This window comes from Vigna unguiculata, chromosome 9, assembly GCF_037176805.1.
Source record: "Vigna unguiculata cultivar grain cowpea cultivar isolate G323 ecotype 2 chromosome 9, ASM3717680v1, whole genome shotgun sequence".
Classification (NCBI taxonomy): domain Eukaryota; kingdom Viridiplantae; phylum Streptophyta; class Magnoliopsida; order Fabales; family Fabaceae; genus Vigna; species Vigna unguiculata.
In genome coordinates this window covers 44,163,595-44,177,982 of record NC_140800.1, presented here as the reverse complement: position 1 = coordinate 44,177,982, position 14,388 = coordinate 44,163,595, and the positions used below count along the sequence as shown (strand labels likewise).

Genomic DNA, 14,388 nt, shown 5'->3' with positions numbered 1-14,388 from the left:
TAGTCGACCCCGAGCATGCTTTCTCTTAGAATAAGTGCAAACACCTAAACAACCAACGTTAATAGGAAGAATCTCAACAAACTTGTTCTTCCTTACCTCATACAACAGTATAATTTGAAAAAAAAAATGCATTAACTATAAAAAGCATAAAACATAAGATTCAACACATAATAATTGGGTAGAAATTCAAACCTTTAGAATGTGTATTTTGTGGATTCAACATAATTACTCACTACAGAGTTGTCTCTTTAGGGCACTCCCTTTATGTTCCAAAGGATATATTTGAGTTTATGTATGCAGATGTTTAAATATAGTTGTGCTTTCTTCTACTTTTCAAATGGTATTCGTATTATGCCTCAACAGAAAGTGAAGAACTTTTCCCTAACTGCACAAGAAAAACAAAAACTAAACCCAGTATCCAGAAGGCTTGATTATACATTGACATCATCATTGCTTCATAAGTGCCTTCTAATTCATATATTCACAAGAAATGAAGAGGAAACTCACAAGAAAAAATTGTGTCGTTGTGTCCTGACGACCCACCACGATCCCCTTCACGAAAAAAATGCAAATCCATGCCCTTCTTCCTGCATTATTGTTTAGCTTCTCCTGCGACGACGATAGGGAAAACAATCCTCGGGTGTTGAAGGTAGTTCCTGAGCGGATGAATTGAGAAACCCTAACTCTAACATCAGTGATAAGATGAAGATAGTATAGAAGGTGGAGGTAGGTGAAAGGGAAGAGGGCGAGAAGGGTGGCATTGGCGGGGGATTTATAGATGCAGCCGAATAGGGAGTGGTCACCGTCATTGTTGCTGGAGAAGAAGTCAATGTTTAGGGTTCCGACGTGGGTGAGGTAGAGGAAGGGGCGGCACTAGTGGCGACTATGGAGGGGAGGTCGTCAATGACTAAGTCTACAAAATGTGAATTTGGAAATGTGGGTTTGGAGTGAAGCGTTTCTGAGAAGGTTTGGTGAGCAGGAAAGAGGTGCAGGAAAAACAATTGTGGGAGGCAAGGTTAAAAGTCGACAAATTTTAAGCACCGAGAGGGTAAGTAAAAAGTGATAGGGAAAATATCAACATTAATTAAAAAATGACATTTAAAACGTCATATTTTACCGTAAATTGCCATATTTTACTCGTAAAATGTAACAGTTGTTCAAATGTCATATTATAATGTAAAAAGTGACAGTTTTAAACAACCGTCATATTAAAATTGTCATAATATACATGATTTTTTGTAGTGATATGTCAACTAGAAAATTTGAATCATGCTATTTAAAATTTCAAAAGAAAAGAAGAATTTAGACTTTAATTGCATAACAAAAAAACTATGAACAAAAAAGAACAAATGTCTTGTGTATTACAGTTTTTAGATAATTCATTTTTAAAATAAAAATGCTTAAACCTTGAAAAATCTTTAAAACATGATAATTCAACGGATATTGATGGATTTGATCTAATTTAAGAATTAAATATCTTATGGAAAATTATAGGTTTGGAAAATCATAAACCAATTGACACTCTTAATTATATAAAAAAAAATACATTTTTTTTTCAAATATATATAACTTATAGAATAATATTAACAATTTTAGTGTTAGTTGTTTTCGCCGAAAGGAGTTTCTTAAAGCTAAAGATATTAAAAATTTATTTAAGATCAACAATGTCTCAAAAAAGATTAAATGGATTAGTCATATTATCTATTGAGAAAGAAATATTAAATGAAATTAATTATGACAATTTAATAAATAACTTTGCATAAAAAAGCACAAAAAATAAATTTTAAATAAAATGCCTCAGTTTTTAAGTTTGCTTTAGACCTCCCAAATCATTGAGTCGCCCTGATAATAGATACCATAATCCAATAATCTAACTAAATATAGAATAAATGAAACAATGAAAAATAAACGCTTTATAATATTGTATGATTGAATTTGATTGAAAAGTAAATCAACTACAATATTTGAAGCAAATGAATAAATAGAGAATTCATATAAAATATGTTACCATGTCACCACTATTTTTTTTTCTTATATATTATTTATTTATTTTCACTCAACGAAAAACACTGAACTCTATAGTCAATTTGTTTACATTTATAATTATAAACTTCTTACTAATGTAAATAGTCATAATACCAAGAGATAAGAACATGAAAAGATCTTAAATGTAAGTAAATAGTAAATTCAAAATTAGTTAAAACAATCATAATTATTTATTCGTGTTTTTGTATGATTAAAATCAACTCCTTATACATTTTCAATAGCTACATATGCTAGTTTATTATTCATATATCATTTTTCTCTCCATAATCTTTCAGTGTTTAAATGTTTTATCATAAATACAAGAAGATAGACGTGGAGTAAGAGTGACTTGGAGGGGAGAGGCTCTGATGTTGGTTAAGCCAATCTGTTCAACCATATCAACAGCTCCTCCATCAATAGTTGCAATATCAAACCCGTGCAGTAAGGTACCAAGTGCCAGTGGCATCACTTGAAGACTAAATGATAGTCCAGGACACATTCTTCTACCTGCACCGAATGGAATCAACTCAAAATGTTGACCCTTAAAGTCCACTTCCTTGTGGGTTGTTAGGAATCTCTCTGGATCAAATTCAAGAGGATTTGGATATACAGAGGGATCTCGATGAAGCTTTGAAATATTAGTCAAAAGACGTGTGCCAGATGCTATATTATATCCACCCACTGTGCAATCTTCCATGGACTCGTGTGGTACACTAAGCGGTGCAACTGGGTATAAACGCAGTGTTTCCTTGATGATAGCATGAAGATACTTTAGCTTCTTCAAATCTGACATCTCTACCATTCTTTCACTCCCAACTTCTGTATCTAATTCATGAACCACTTTTTTTAGGATCTCACGATTATTCAGAAGTAAAGAGAGAGCCCATACCAATGTTCCTGTTGTGGTATCTGAACCAGCCAAAATTAAAGCCTACAAAATAGAAAAGTGAGAAATATTACTTTTGTATTTATTGTTATTTTTCTTATCATACTTGTATGTGTTATTAACGTTTAAATAATTTTAATATGTACGTATTATGTTGGATAAAAAAAATTGAAAATTGCACCTATTTTTAGAATAAAAAATACATAATTGTGGTGTCAGGGTGATGGCACTTACCAGACATGTAGCTTTGATTGTGGTGTCAGGGTCATGACCATCAAAATCTTCACCCTTTTCGGCAAGCCCAAGAAGCACGTCCATCAGGTCCTGGTTATGTTTCCCTTCACCTAAATCACAACCTCTGTTGCGTTTGTGTTCTTCAAGCCAAATCTGAACAAACCCTTCTAACTCTTTCGCCGTTCTCTTCATCTTCTTCTCGACACCACCCAAATCCAACCATCTCAAATACGGCAGAGAGTCGGACACCGCGAATGAACCGCTCAGATCAAACAACTCTCTCAATGCTTTTCGGAGCCGTTCGTTATCTGCATTCACACCGCCGTCACCGCCGTCACTAGCTAAACGTTTTCCTACCACCGTTCGGAACATAATGTTCAACGTTATGTCCCCAAACCACCTCATCATTTCGGAACCGCCGTCTTTCTTCTTCAACCACAGATTGTAACTCTCTTTCATTGCTGCTTTCACTTCGGCATCCATCACGTGGTGCAGCGTGTCTAAGCGGTGCGAAGAGAGGAGCTCCAGCGTGGCGATTTTGCGCACATGGCGCCAGTAAGAACCGTAGGGGCTGAACCCAATCATGGAATAGTTGTAGCCCAACACTTCAAAGGCCATGGATTTGGGACGGGTAGCGAACGCTCTGTCGTTGACGGTAAAGCACTCTTTGGCCATTTCCCAGTTGCTCACAACCAGCGTTTTGTGAGCTCCCAGACGCAAGGTGAAGATTGGGCCGTATTTGTCCGCCATCTGTCCCAAAGTAACGTGCGGCGGTTTCGACCCCCCTAAGAGGTGGAGGTGGCCAATCAAAGGCCACGCGCCACTTGCTTCTGGTGGTGGTTTTCTCGTTGCTGCGCTGTGGTTTTTGTGTTTTCTGGACAGAGATGAAAAAACGAAGAGAAATAAGAACAGGCAGAAGAATGAGATGGTAAGTGGTACTGTGTACTGCGTGAGAGGGTTTTCGAGGTACGCCATCATCGTATTGAAGAATTTTTTTTGTTGGATGGTTGATTATGGGACTATGGTGTGGGCTTCTTGTTAGAGTATAAATAGTGAAACCAAAAGGTGCGTTCATTTCAAGATATGGATTTATTTTCATTGAAGTCATATTTTAATTATTGTTAATTGAACCATGTTGAAATTATGAAATTATGAAGTCAAATACGACTTTTATACTAATTATTTTAGCAGCCATGTGGGTTGTAATAAAGTAAAGTGATTCCCATGTGTAACAGGATTAGGTGTAAGTCTATCTGTTGTGTCAACTGTTATGTGTTTCTTTGACTGTTCAAGAAAATTAGTGGATTATTATACAAAGCTTTAGATCTTCGGGCCCTATAAGTGACAGGCAATTTCCCAATACATTAATATTAAGTCAATGTTTAACTACAACAATTAATTACTCTTTAAATTATAAATGTTTTCATTAAGATCAATATTATTTGCCTTAGAACCTAAAATTCATTTTGTACTTAAAAAATATCTCAAGAGTTGAAAAAAGAAGATGTATTTGGTTTTTACTTCTAAACGATCTGGGACTACAAAATATATTAACAAAATCTTCAATTGAGAACTATGAAAATTTTTGTTACTACATATGACATCAATTTTCATTTTTTAAATGATTTAAAATTTAATTCATTAACTAGGTAATTTAAAATTTAAATTGTATTCTTATTCATTTTATATTTTATATGTAGTAGTCCATGTTTTTAAATCTATCCAATTTTTGTTTCCATCTACCATAATAACAATAAAAGAAATTATATTTTTCTATTTTAATAATTTATATTAAAATTTCTATATTTTTTATATTTTAAAATTTTCATTTTACAAAATTTATTAAAATCTATTAAAAAAGTATACACTTTGGTATATATTTTAGTTTTATTTATTTTTTTGAGATAAAATATTTTTAACAGAAAGTTACAGTCTCTTATTTAAAAATTTTATCATTTTTTATTTACAAAATTATATATATTTTACCCTGTCTCTACAGTAAAATTATATATTTTTTTCTTTATTTTTAAAAATTTTGAAAATTAAAAAAATGAAAATATAACCAAGTTAGAAATTAATTCACCAATATTAGTTTTAATAAATTAATCAATAATTTAAAAATTTAAAAATTTAACAAAATAACAGTTTTTAAAAATTATTTCATTTCTTAAAATTAAAAAGAAAAGAAAAAAAACTGGTTAGAATTGGTCCCTTGTGGAATTGAATTCGAGCAGTGTTTTGTAGAAAAAATAACAAAAACACCCTGTCAGGAAAACGAATTTTTTTCATTTACAATAAAATGATTTATATGGGAAACTGATGTTTGTGAAAGGAAAATAATATTTTAATTTATTTTTTTAAACTCATTTTTAATCTATTATTTTGATTATTATTAAATTATTAATTTTAATTTTTTTTAATAATATGATGATTTAATAGTGATTGAAATAATAAATTAAAAATAAATAATTAAAAATAGGTTAAATTATACTTTACTTTCTGAAAACTAATGTCTGTGAAGAAGTTGTATTAAAATGAATAAAAATAAAAAGGTTGAATCACCTCTGATGTTAATGGTTTTGGGGTTCACATAGTTTAGTGCATTTAATGTTCTAGACATGTCAGATCATAGCTTTTATAAATATAACATCGATGCATCTAGAAATGCTAATCAGAGAAGGTCCACAACTGAATCCGACTTTGATTCGCTAGGGGTTCTTTTAATAGCATGATTCATGATGCCTTACTTTTTATTCAATTTGTACTTAATTGCAACACCAAATTTGGATCAAGGTGTAGTATATTTGTATATCTGATTGAGAGGTGCATGCTACCTACTTCTTTCTCTTTCTACACTTGTTACACACTTCCATGAAGTAAAGTATTCAACATATATTCACACTTCTCTTTCTTTTTTTAATTTTTATGCAGTAAATTTTAAAAATAGTTATTTGTGCGAAATAAATTTTGGATACATCTACCGTCATATGCATACTGGTATTCAATTAAAAAAAATAGTTGTGTTTATATATATATATATATATATATATATATATATATATATATATATATATATATATATATATATATTTGTGTGATTGTATGTATAATTTTAGTATTAATTAATAATTAAATAATATATTTTTTTTATGTTTGTATAATTGTTCATCTGATATTTTCATAATAAAAGTCCGAATAATCATATGATCATTCTTTCCTTAAAAATATCAAATGGAAAAACAAAAAGTAAAAAGTAAAAAATATCATCATTTTTATTTAAATAGTTTTATTGTTTTTAAGAACTAAATAATAATTAATTCTTATTTTGAATGAAAAATACATAGAAATAAAATCAATTCTTCTTGAGTTCGATTTTTTTCCAATATAGTTTTATTTTATATTTTTGAAAAAATAAACATTTTAAAAAAATCATATACTATTATATATTTAATTAAAAGTATCGTTTTTAAACAGAGGTGATAGAATACTTAGAATCTTTTTACACATAAACTATTCTTAAATCTAAAATATGACTTTGCAAATTATAATTTATTTTTTACTATTCTTCATAATATTTTATAATAAACTATGATAATAACGTCAAATTTTATTTTTAAATTATTTTTTTTCCTATCGCAATTTAGGTTGCCAAAATCTTCAAAACTTATGTAAGACCATTATAATATCTTTTAGGTACTTTAAAAGTTTAAAGCATATAAATAATCTAAAAAAACATAAGTTTGAAGATAGTGGGTGTTTCTTATAAATAAAAGCAAAAGGGTGTAGATTTTTTGTTTTTTGCAATAATACTTTTAAAAAATTAATTTTATTTTTAATGGTGAATTTAATACACAGCTGTTTTCTCTGTCCTTAAAAGGTATATAAAAATTATTCCTCAAACGGTATTTGTCCTTTTCTTTCTTTAACTCCACTTGTTATTTACGCTAATAACCACATGTTATCATTAGGAAATCCATGTGTAAGATGGACCATGTAAAATTGAACATACCAAAATTTTAATTAATTAATTAATTTATAATTTTTTATTGGATTTCTGATGTCGACCAGAAAAAGGAAATACAAATTTGTTTCCTCTTTATCGATAAAAATGGGTTGGAGAAAGAGTGCGGAATTCCTTCTCTTTATTGGTTTGGTCGTTTATTTCCTCTAAACAACAAAATTGATTTGACAAGTGAGGAAGTGCCAAAATCATCTTCTTCCGTGGATAGGTTGTGTTCATGAAGAGTCCTACAAATTTTGTTTCCTCTGAAAAATGAAATTTGTTTTGTGATCGAAAAAATGCACAAATAATATTTTCTATTACTTAAAAAACTTTAAACACAATGGTTAAAATTTTTTTTCTTTAATTTTTAATAAATTTTAAAATTAGTTTATTTCGAAATTTTAGATCAATTTAGTCTTTCATCTCTCGAAATACATATCTAAATATATGAATTTTGTCCTTTTAATCAAATTTTATTAAATTTATTTGATGTTTTGTAAACATTTTAAGATTGTATTTGAGTTGTTTATACTGTATGACACATTTTAAGTCAAATAATATTATGAAACACATTTAAAATATTTTTAAGTTATTTATACTATATAACACAATTATCAAGACAATTCTCGATTCAAAACTAGGGGATCCTTATATCTTTTCGTCAACATGACTCCAGTTAGAGAAAGGGAATTGTAGGGTTACATTATTTTTTATGTTCCAATTAAACCTATAAGGTTAAACTTCCTATTAAATGTTTGGTACTTTCTTTTAAGATCCTTGTTTTACACGTTGACTCATTAATTACACATGCAATAGTTGGTGACATCCCATTTATTTATCATATGAGCAAATTGAGGAGGTTGGAGTAAAAAAAAAAAAAACCAACATAGTTTTTATTTTTATTTAACTTTTTTTCTCATGTATCTCCCTTCAATTTCGCAATAGTAAACAACAGTGGGTTTAACTTTTGAAAATGGTATTATCTCTTACTCCACTTTTAAATATCAACGTGAAAACGAGATTTTCCCTTGTCTTATTTATTATTTCTGTTTCTTCTCATGTATCTCTCTCCAATTTCTTATCTTACTCTATTCGTCAATTATTTTTCTAATGCTTCCCTCTTTCCGATCTATTACTTCTCTCTCTTTCTAGTTGTTGTCGGCTGCAGGCTACAGTAGCCATGTTGATCATAACTTTGAAAATGATTTCAATGACAACTATGATCACAACTCAAAAAGTTGTTCATCTCCTACTGCAATATTCAACCACACCTCAAACAACTCTTCTCAACAAAAATAGTTAAAAAATAAAAACACATGATGGTCCCCAAATTAAGGTAGTGTCCCCTTAACAAAACTGATGTTATAAGTACCGATTAACTCATGAGCATAGTTACAAGCAAACATATTTTGATGCTCAATAAAAAAAAAAGAGCTATTATTGGTCGACAAAGTTTTTTAACAAAGTTTTTACAAACTTTCTTATTCAGGTAAAAAAATATTATTTTATTATTTTATTTTAATTAAAAGTTAAAAATTTAAGTTTGTTAATTTCATTTTTAGAAACTTTATTAACTTTGTAAAAAAAAATGTGTCAATAGGTAATTTTTTATAAAAAAAGTTAAATATATTTTTGTTCTTCAAGTTTCAGTAAACTTTATCCATTTTCAAAATTTTATATCAATTTAGTCCTTAATTTTTATAAATATATGGATTTGGTTCTTCTTGTCAAATTTTGTTAACTTTATTTGACATTTTAAACGTATTTTATGATAATATTTGAATTAATATTGAAGCGAAAATGTGTTAAACGTGTAAATAATTCAAATATTATCATGAAATGCGTTTGAAATGTCGGATAAACTTAACAAATATTGGTTAAAAGAACTAAATTTATACATTTTTTAAGATAAAAAACTAAATTAATCAAAAACTTAAAAAAAAAACTAATTTCAAATTTCAAAAAAAATTAAGAAACAAATATATATTTAACTAAAAGAAATTAGAATAGTGCGTACTGACACCCCAACCAAAAACAAAATGTGATTGCAATTTGAATCCAAGTGTTAAAATGAGATTGGCATGCGGACCAGCCTACCAGTCTATCAAAATGGTATGGATTATCTGACTCACCTAATTTTTTATCCATTAAACCGTTTTATTTCTATATTTTTGTATATTAAAAATTAAAATGATTTTAAAAAATTATTTTTTTAAATATATAAATATATAATATTATTATAATTTAAATTATTAATACTTATAAATAAAATTTTAAATATTAATTATAATAAAAAAATTTAACAATGTAAAAGTAATAATTATATTAATTTAATTAGGTAAAAATATTAATTAATCAGTTAAAAATTCAGAAAATATTTATATGATTAAATATATTTTAAATATTTATTTATAAATTATATACAAACAAATTTTTAAAATAAAAATTAAAAAGTAAAATAAATTAAAAAATAAAAGTGACGGATCTGCCAATTACGGACAACTCTATGATGACGCGTGTTACAAATTATTCCATATATAATCTATCCTTCAACAAATTATTCGTATCAGGATAATATGTAGACTCAATAATATAAATATACATACCTTAATACACAAAACTTGTTATCTCTAAAAGATGGGGAAAATTTAAACTATTTTTAGATATAAATAAACTTTTATAAAGTGTCTTTAATAGCATTATTTATCAAGAAAAACATATGGTATCTTTAATTATACAATCAATTAAACAGTTTCACAACAGATGAGTAACTTTGTTGACGTTGGGTAATACAATGGATCTTGCTAAACATCATCACCAAAAAGTAGGTGATGTGATAAAGCGGGTCTGAGTAAAACCTGGAGAGGAGTGGTTTTCATATTTGTGAGTCCAAACGTGGCACTCATATCAACTGGAGCATTGGATGGGGTGGTGATTTCAAATGCCTGCAAAAGTGAAGCTAATGCCAAGTGTGTCATCTGAAGGCCAAATGATATGCCAGGGCACAACCTCCTTCCACCACCAAAGGGAAGGAGTTCGAAATGCTGACCCTTCAGATCAACACTTCGGTGGCTTGTCAAGAACCTCTCTGGTTCAAACTCTAATGGATTTGACCATATTCGTGGATCTCTGTGTAATTTCCAAATGTTCAAAATAAATCGGGTACCCGCTTTGATGTTAAAGCCTCCCAGTGTACAATCTTCTGTGAATTCACGTGGACCAGAGAATGGCCCAGATGGATACAATCGCAGTGTCTCTTTTACCACAGCTTGAAGATAAACTAATTTGTTTATATCCGATTCGTTCACTAATCTTTCTTTTCCCACGTGCTCATCCAATTCATCTTTTACTTTCTTCAATGCGTCCCGATTATTTAGCAACAACGACAGTGCCCATGTCATGGTAACTGCTGTTGTATCAGTTGCTCCGGCAATCAGCATCTGCAAGATGCAACAATAAAGCCACCAAACCATTACAGTTTTTGAGTAGTATAGGGTAACCTGAGTTGATGATACTGAATATAAACCAAAACAACAGGAAAAACATTTTTAATTTTGAATCTTTTATACGTACCGTGCAGGTGGCTTTTATCACAGTGTCGACATCGTAACCGGCAAGGTCGACGCCTTTAAGGACCGACAACAAAACATCAACGAAGTCCTGTTCTGTTTTGCTCTCATCAGTGACTCTTTTCTGGCGATGTTCTTCTAACCATTCAGAAACGATGATATCCATTTCCATGGCCGTTTTCTTCATCTCCTTTACTTCACCTCCCAAATCAAGCCACCCCAGAAACGGAATGGCGTCTCCAACCACAAACAACCCTGTCAAACGGAAAAACTCTCTGAAAACCTTCCTTATCCGCCTCACCTGTTGCTCGTCTTCACTTTTGGCGGAGTATTGCTTTCCCGAAATCATCCGCAGAATGACGTTGAGATTGACGTCTCCGAACCACTGCTTCATCTCCACCGACAAATAATGTGACCCACCTCCTTTCTCCGCCCATGATCTGTACAATTCTTTGAAGGAGCTCTTCACCTCCGAGTGTCTAATATCCTTCAGAAGTTCGAAGCGGGTGGTGGAGAGCAACTCCGAAGCCGTAATCTTTCGCATCTCGCGCCAGAATTCTCCGTAAGGGGAAAACCCAAAGTTAGCATAGTCGTAGCCCAAGAGTTTAGCGGCGGTGAATTTGGGGCGAGAAGAGACAACGACGTCGAGAGTGGTGAAACACTCTTTGGCTAACTCCCAAGAACTCACCACCACTGCTGGATGCACACCAATTCGGATGCTGAATATTGGACCATACTTGTCTGCTAAGGATGCTAAGGTTACGTAAGGAGTGGAACCACCTAAGAGGTGAAGATGACCGATCAAAGGCCACCCACCGGCGGCTTCCGGTGGGTTGCGGGCGGAACCTGGTGTATCCCTTTTGATGAAGAAAGAAATGAAGAGTACGGCTATAACTGCTGCGACCAGATACTGAACCGTAAGATCCATCGCAATTCAGCTACTATATCAAGAAATTCTATTCGCGAAACGTGGTTGGGCCGTAGATGGAACGCGAAAACCAAGAGTCAAATATGTAATGGTAGTTAAACAAGAACCAGGGTTTTTTTTACTAGAGCGCTGAATCTTTTAGATCTCTTACAAATACCCACTTATTTGTTATCCTATTCGATTCACACTTTAAGTAATATAATTACAGACTTATTTTGGATCCGTTTTTTTATCTCTTCAATTTGAAACTGAGTGTTTTCCAAGCTAGAGTTGTCACAATCTCTTCTTCACACTAATAATGTCTGATCCAAAAAGAATCCAATTCATCTTACACAGGCACAGTTTCTCTCACTCTCACCCAATCAAATTCTAAATCTATACTAACAAATGTGTAAAATAATCGGAATGATTTCAAAGTCCCAATTCATAATACAACAGAATGACAATGTCTTCACTGGTCCCCTGAATGAGAACCGATAACCAACAGTGTAATCCACAAGTTAAGGTCATCCTGCCTCATCTTCTTTAATCTTTTTTTTTTTTTGGCTGACTAACGCCATAGCTTTCTTCTTCACGCCACTGATTTTTTGGCCTTATCCCAACTTTTTCTTACCCTCAACCTTTGATCAGCATGAAATCAAAAAGCACTGAGCCGCATATTTCGACTTGTAGAGAAGTCGATGGTTCCCATTCCTTTTCATCAAGAAACTGTTTCGAAACTGAAGTTGTTTACAGTTCTAATAATCTCACATCGGTAAGTCAAGAATCAAGATAACGTGGTGATAGACTTTGATTAGGTCATATATAGGAGTATGATAGACTTTTTTTCCGTCAGTTAAATAATCTAGTATACGAGAAATGAATGAAGACAAAAGGACACTATTATGAAAAGATAATTAGATAACTTTAACAAGAATTAAAAGAAGAAAGAAAGTTGGAAAAATGAGAAGACAAAATGGTCCAAACAAAGAATATAAAAGGGAAACTAGAAAAAAAGAAAAGCGACAAACGATATCAATTAATTGTTTTGGTGGATACTAATACACACACATTGTGTTCAAAACACACTTGTTTTTTAGTAGGTGTATTCACCCATGTTTTATTTCCTTTTAAAAAAAATCAATTAGAATGAATGGATGATGGATTAAAAATATGTTTAATTCACTTCATAATAATTTTAATATAAAGGATGTTGTTATTCTTTAATATATTAAGTCTGACGTATTTAATATATAGAGAGAGGTGTTCATGAAAAAAAAGAAAAAAACTAAATTACATGTATGTATTTTTCATAATATTTTTTTTCATGCTAAAAAAATACTGTCTAAAATATTTTTAAAGAAAAATAGGCATTCGTTTCGTCTTATAATTGCATTTTATTTTATTTTATGGTAAAGTTAACCTTTATTTTATACATTAAACTCTATCGATGAATTTATTAATATAAAAGTTACATGTAAGATAAAAAAAAAAGAAACTTACATATAGATAGATGGTTTTTCTAGGTGAAGAAATACTATAAATGATCCTTTTAACTAATAACACTACAAAAATGTTTCATTTTAACTGCAAACAAATGCGTCGACCACAAGTATGACGTTAATATAAATTTTTATTAAAATTTATAACAATTTAAAATAAATACATTTATTTAAAATTTTACAATTCAATCTATAAATTTATTATTTTTAAATCAATCCTAACATTTGTCTATAAATTATTGATATATAAATATTTAAAACAATATTTAAATAAAGTTCAATGCAAAATATAATTTAAATAAACTTAATTTTGTTAAAAATATAATAAAAGTACCAATGTAAAATTTATATAAAAATTAAATTTGATATAGGGATAAAATTAATTCAGTTTTTACAAAATTGGGACTAAATTGAGACAAAATAACAAATACAGAGATTACATTCAGACTTTTCATATTCAATAATAACACATGGTACTACCATATCACACTGTTTATGCCACGTGGCACAATCTTAGATTGACAAGTGACAATTTTTTTTTAAAATAATTATAAAAAAGATAAAAAATTAAAAAAATCACGTGGTGACATATGACACATAAATAACACTATTACTGTACTACTAATGGAAATGACCTTATTAGAACGAATCTTCCAAAATAGAAACTCAATCGAGTTAAATAAAAATGAAGGACCTACTTGAGATTTTGCTACAAAAATGGAATCTCGGAATGATTTAACCTAATAATAATCTATAACAATGTATAAAGATAATTCTTTCTTTTGTGTTTATGTTTTGTTTTTCTAGTTTTACCCTTAATTATTATTTTAAAAATTAATTATTTTATAAATAATTTACCTTTAACCGTTATTTTAAAACCTTCTTTTATTTTTAACAATTATTTTATTTAACAACTATTTTAAAAATTAATTAAATATTAAAAATAAATATTATTGATTTTAACTCAAATTTCTACAAAAATTAAAAAAAATACAAACACACAAGCGTGACAATGCCTGTGTTTTCGCTAGTAATAATAATATAAATAAAAGATTCAATTTTCTTTTAATACAATTTTCACTATGTATATTTAAGTTTATATTATCTTTATTTTCAAAGATAAAATAGTAATTATATAATTTTATTTCTTAAAACATATTTTATAATTTATCATACTCATCACATCATACACAAACTTTCATAAACTATCATCTTAAATCCACTCAAATCACACAATTTTTGTTTTAATCAAAACAACACCA

The 14,388-nt window shown here is 29.7% G+C and overlaps 2 protein-coding genes across 2 annotated transcripts; both read right to left on the bottom strand.

Annotated features, from left to right (window-relative positions):
- Positions 1-2,186: 2,186 nt before the first annotated feature.
- On the bottom strand, positions 2,187-4,190 carry LOC114162436 (cytochrome P450 CYP82D47-like). Its single transcript, XM_028046325.2, has 2 exons — positions 3,146-4,190; positions 2,187-2,956 (listed from the first exon to the last, which is right to left on the bottom strand). Exons 1-2 carry the CDS (start codon positions 4,121-4,123, stop codon positions 2,318-2,320), a joined length of 1,617 nt encoding a protein of 538 aa, XP_027902126.2. The 5' UTR covers positions 4,124-4,190; the 3' UTR covers positions 2,187-2,317.
- Positions 4,191-9,795: 5,605 nt separating this feature from the next.
- Positions 9,796-12,410, bottom strand: LOC114196089 (cytochrome P450 CYP82D47-like). The gene is made up of 2 exons (XM_028086612.2): positions 10,722-12,410; positions 9,796-10,588 (listed from the first exon to the last, which is right to left on the bottom strand). Exons 1-2 carry the CDS (start codon positions 11,643-11,645, stop codon positions 9,953-9,955), a joined length of 1,560 nt encoding a protein of 519 aa, XP_027942413.1. The 5' UTR covers positions 11,646-12,410; the 3' UTR covers positions 9,796-9,952.
- Positions 12,411-14,388: the final 1,978 nt, after the last annotated feature.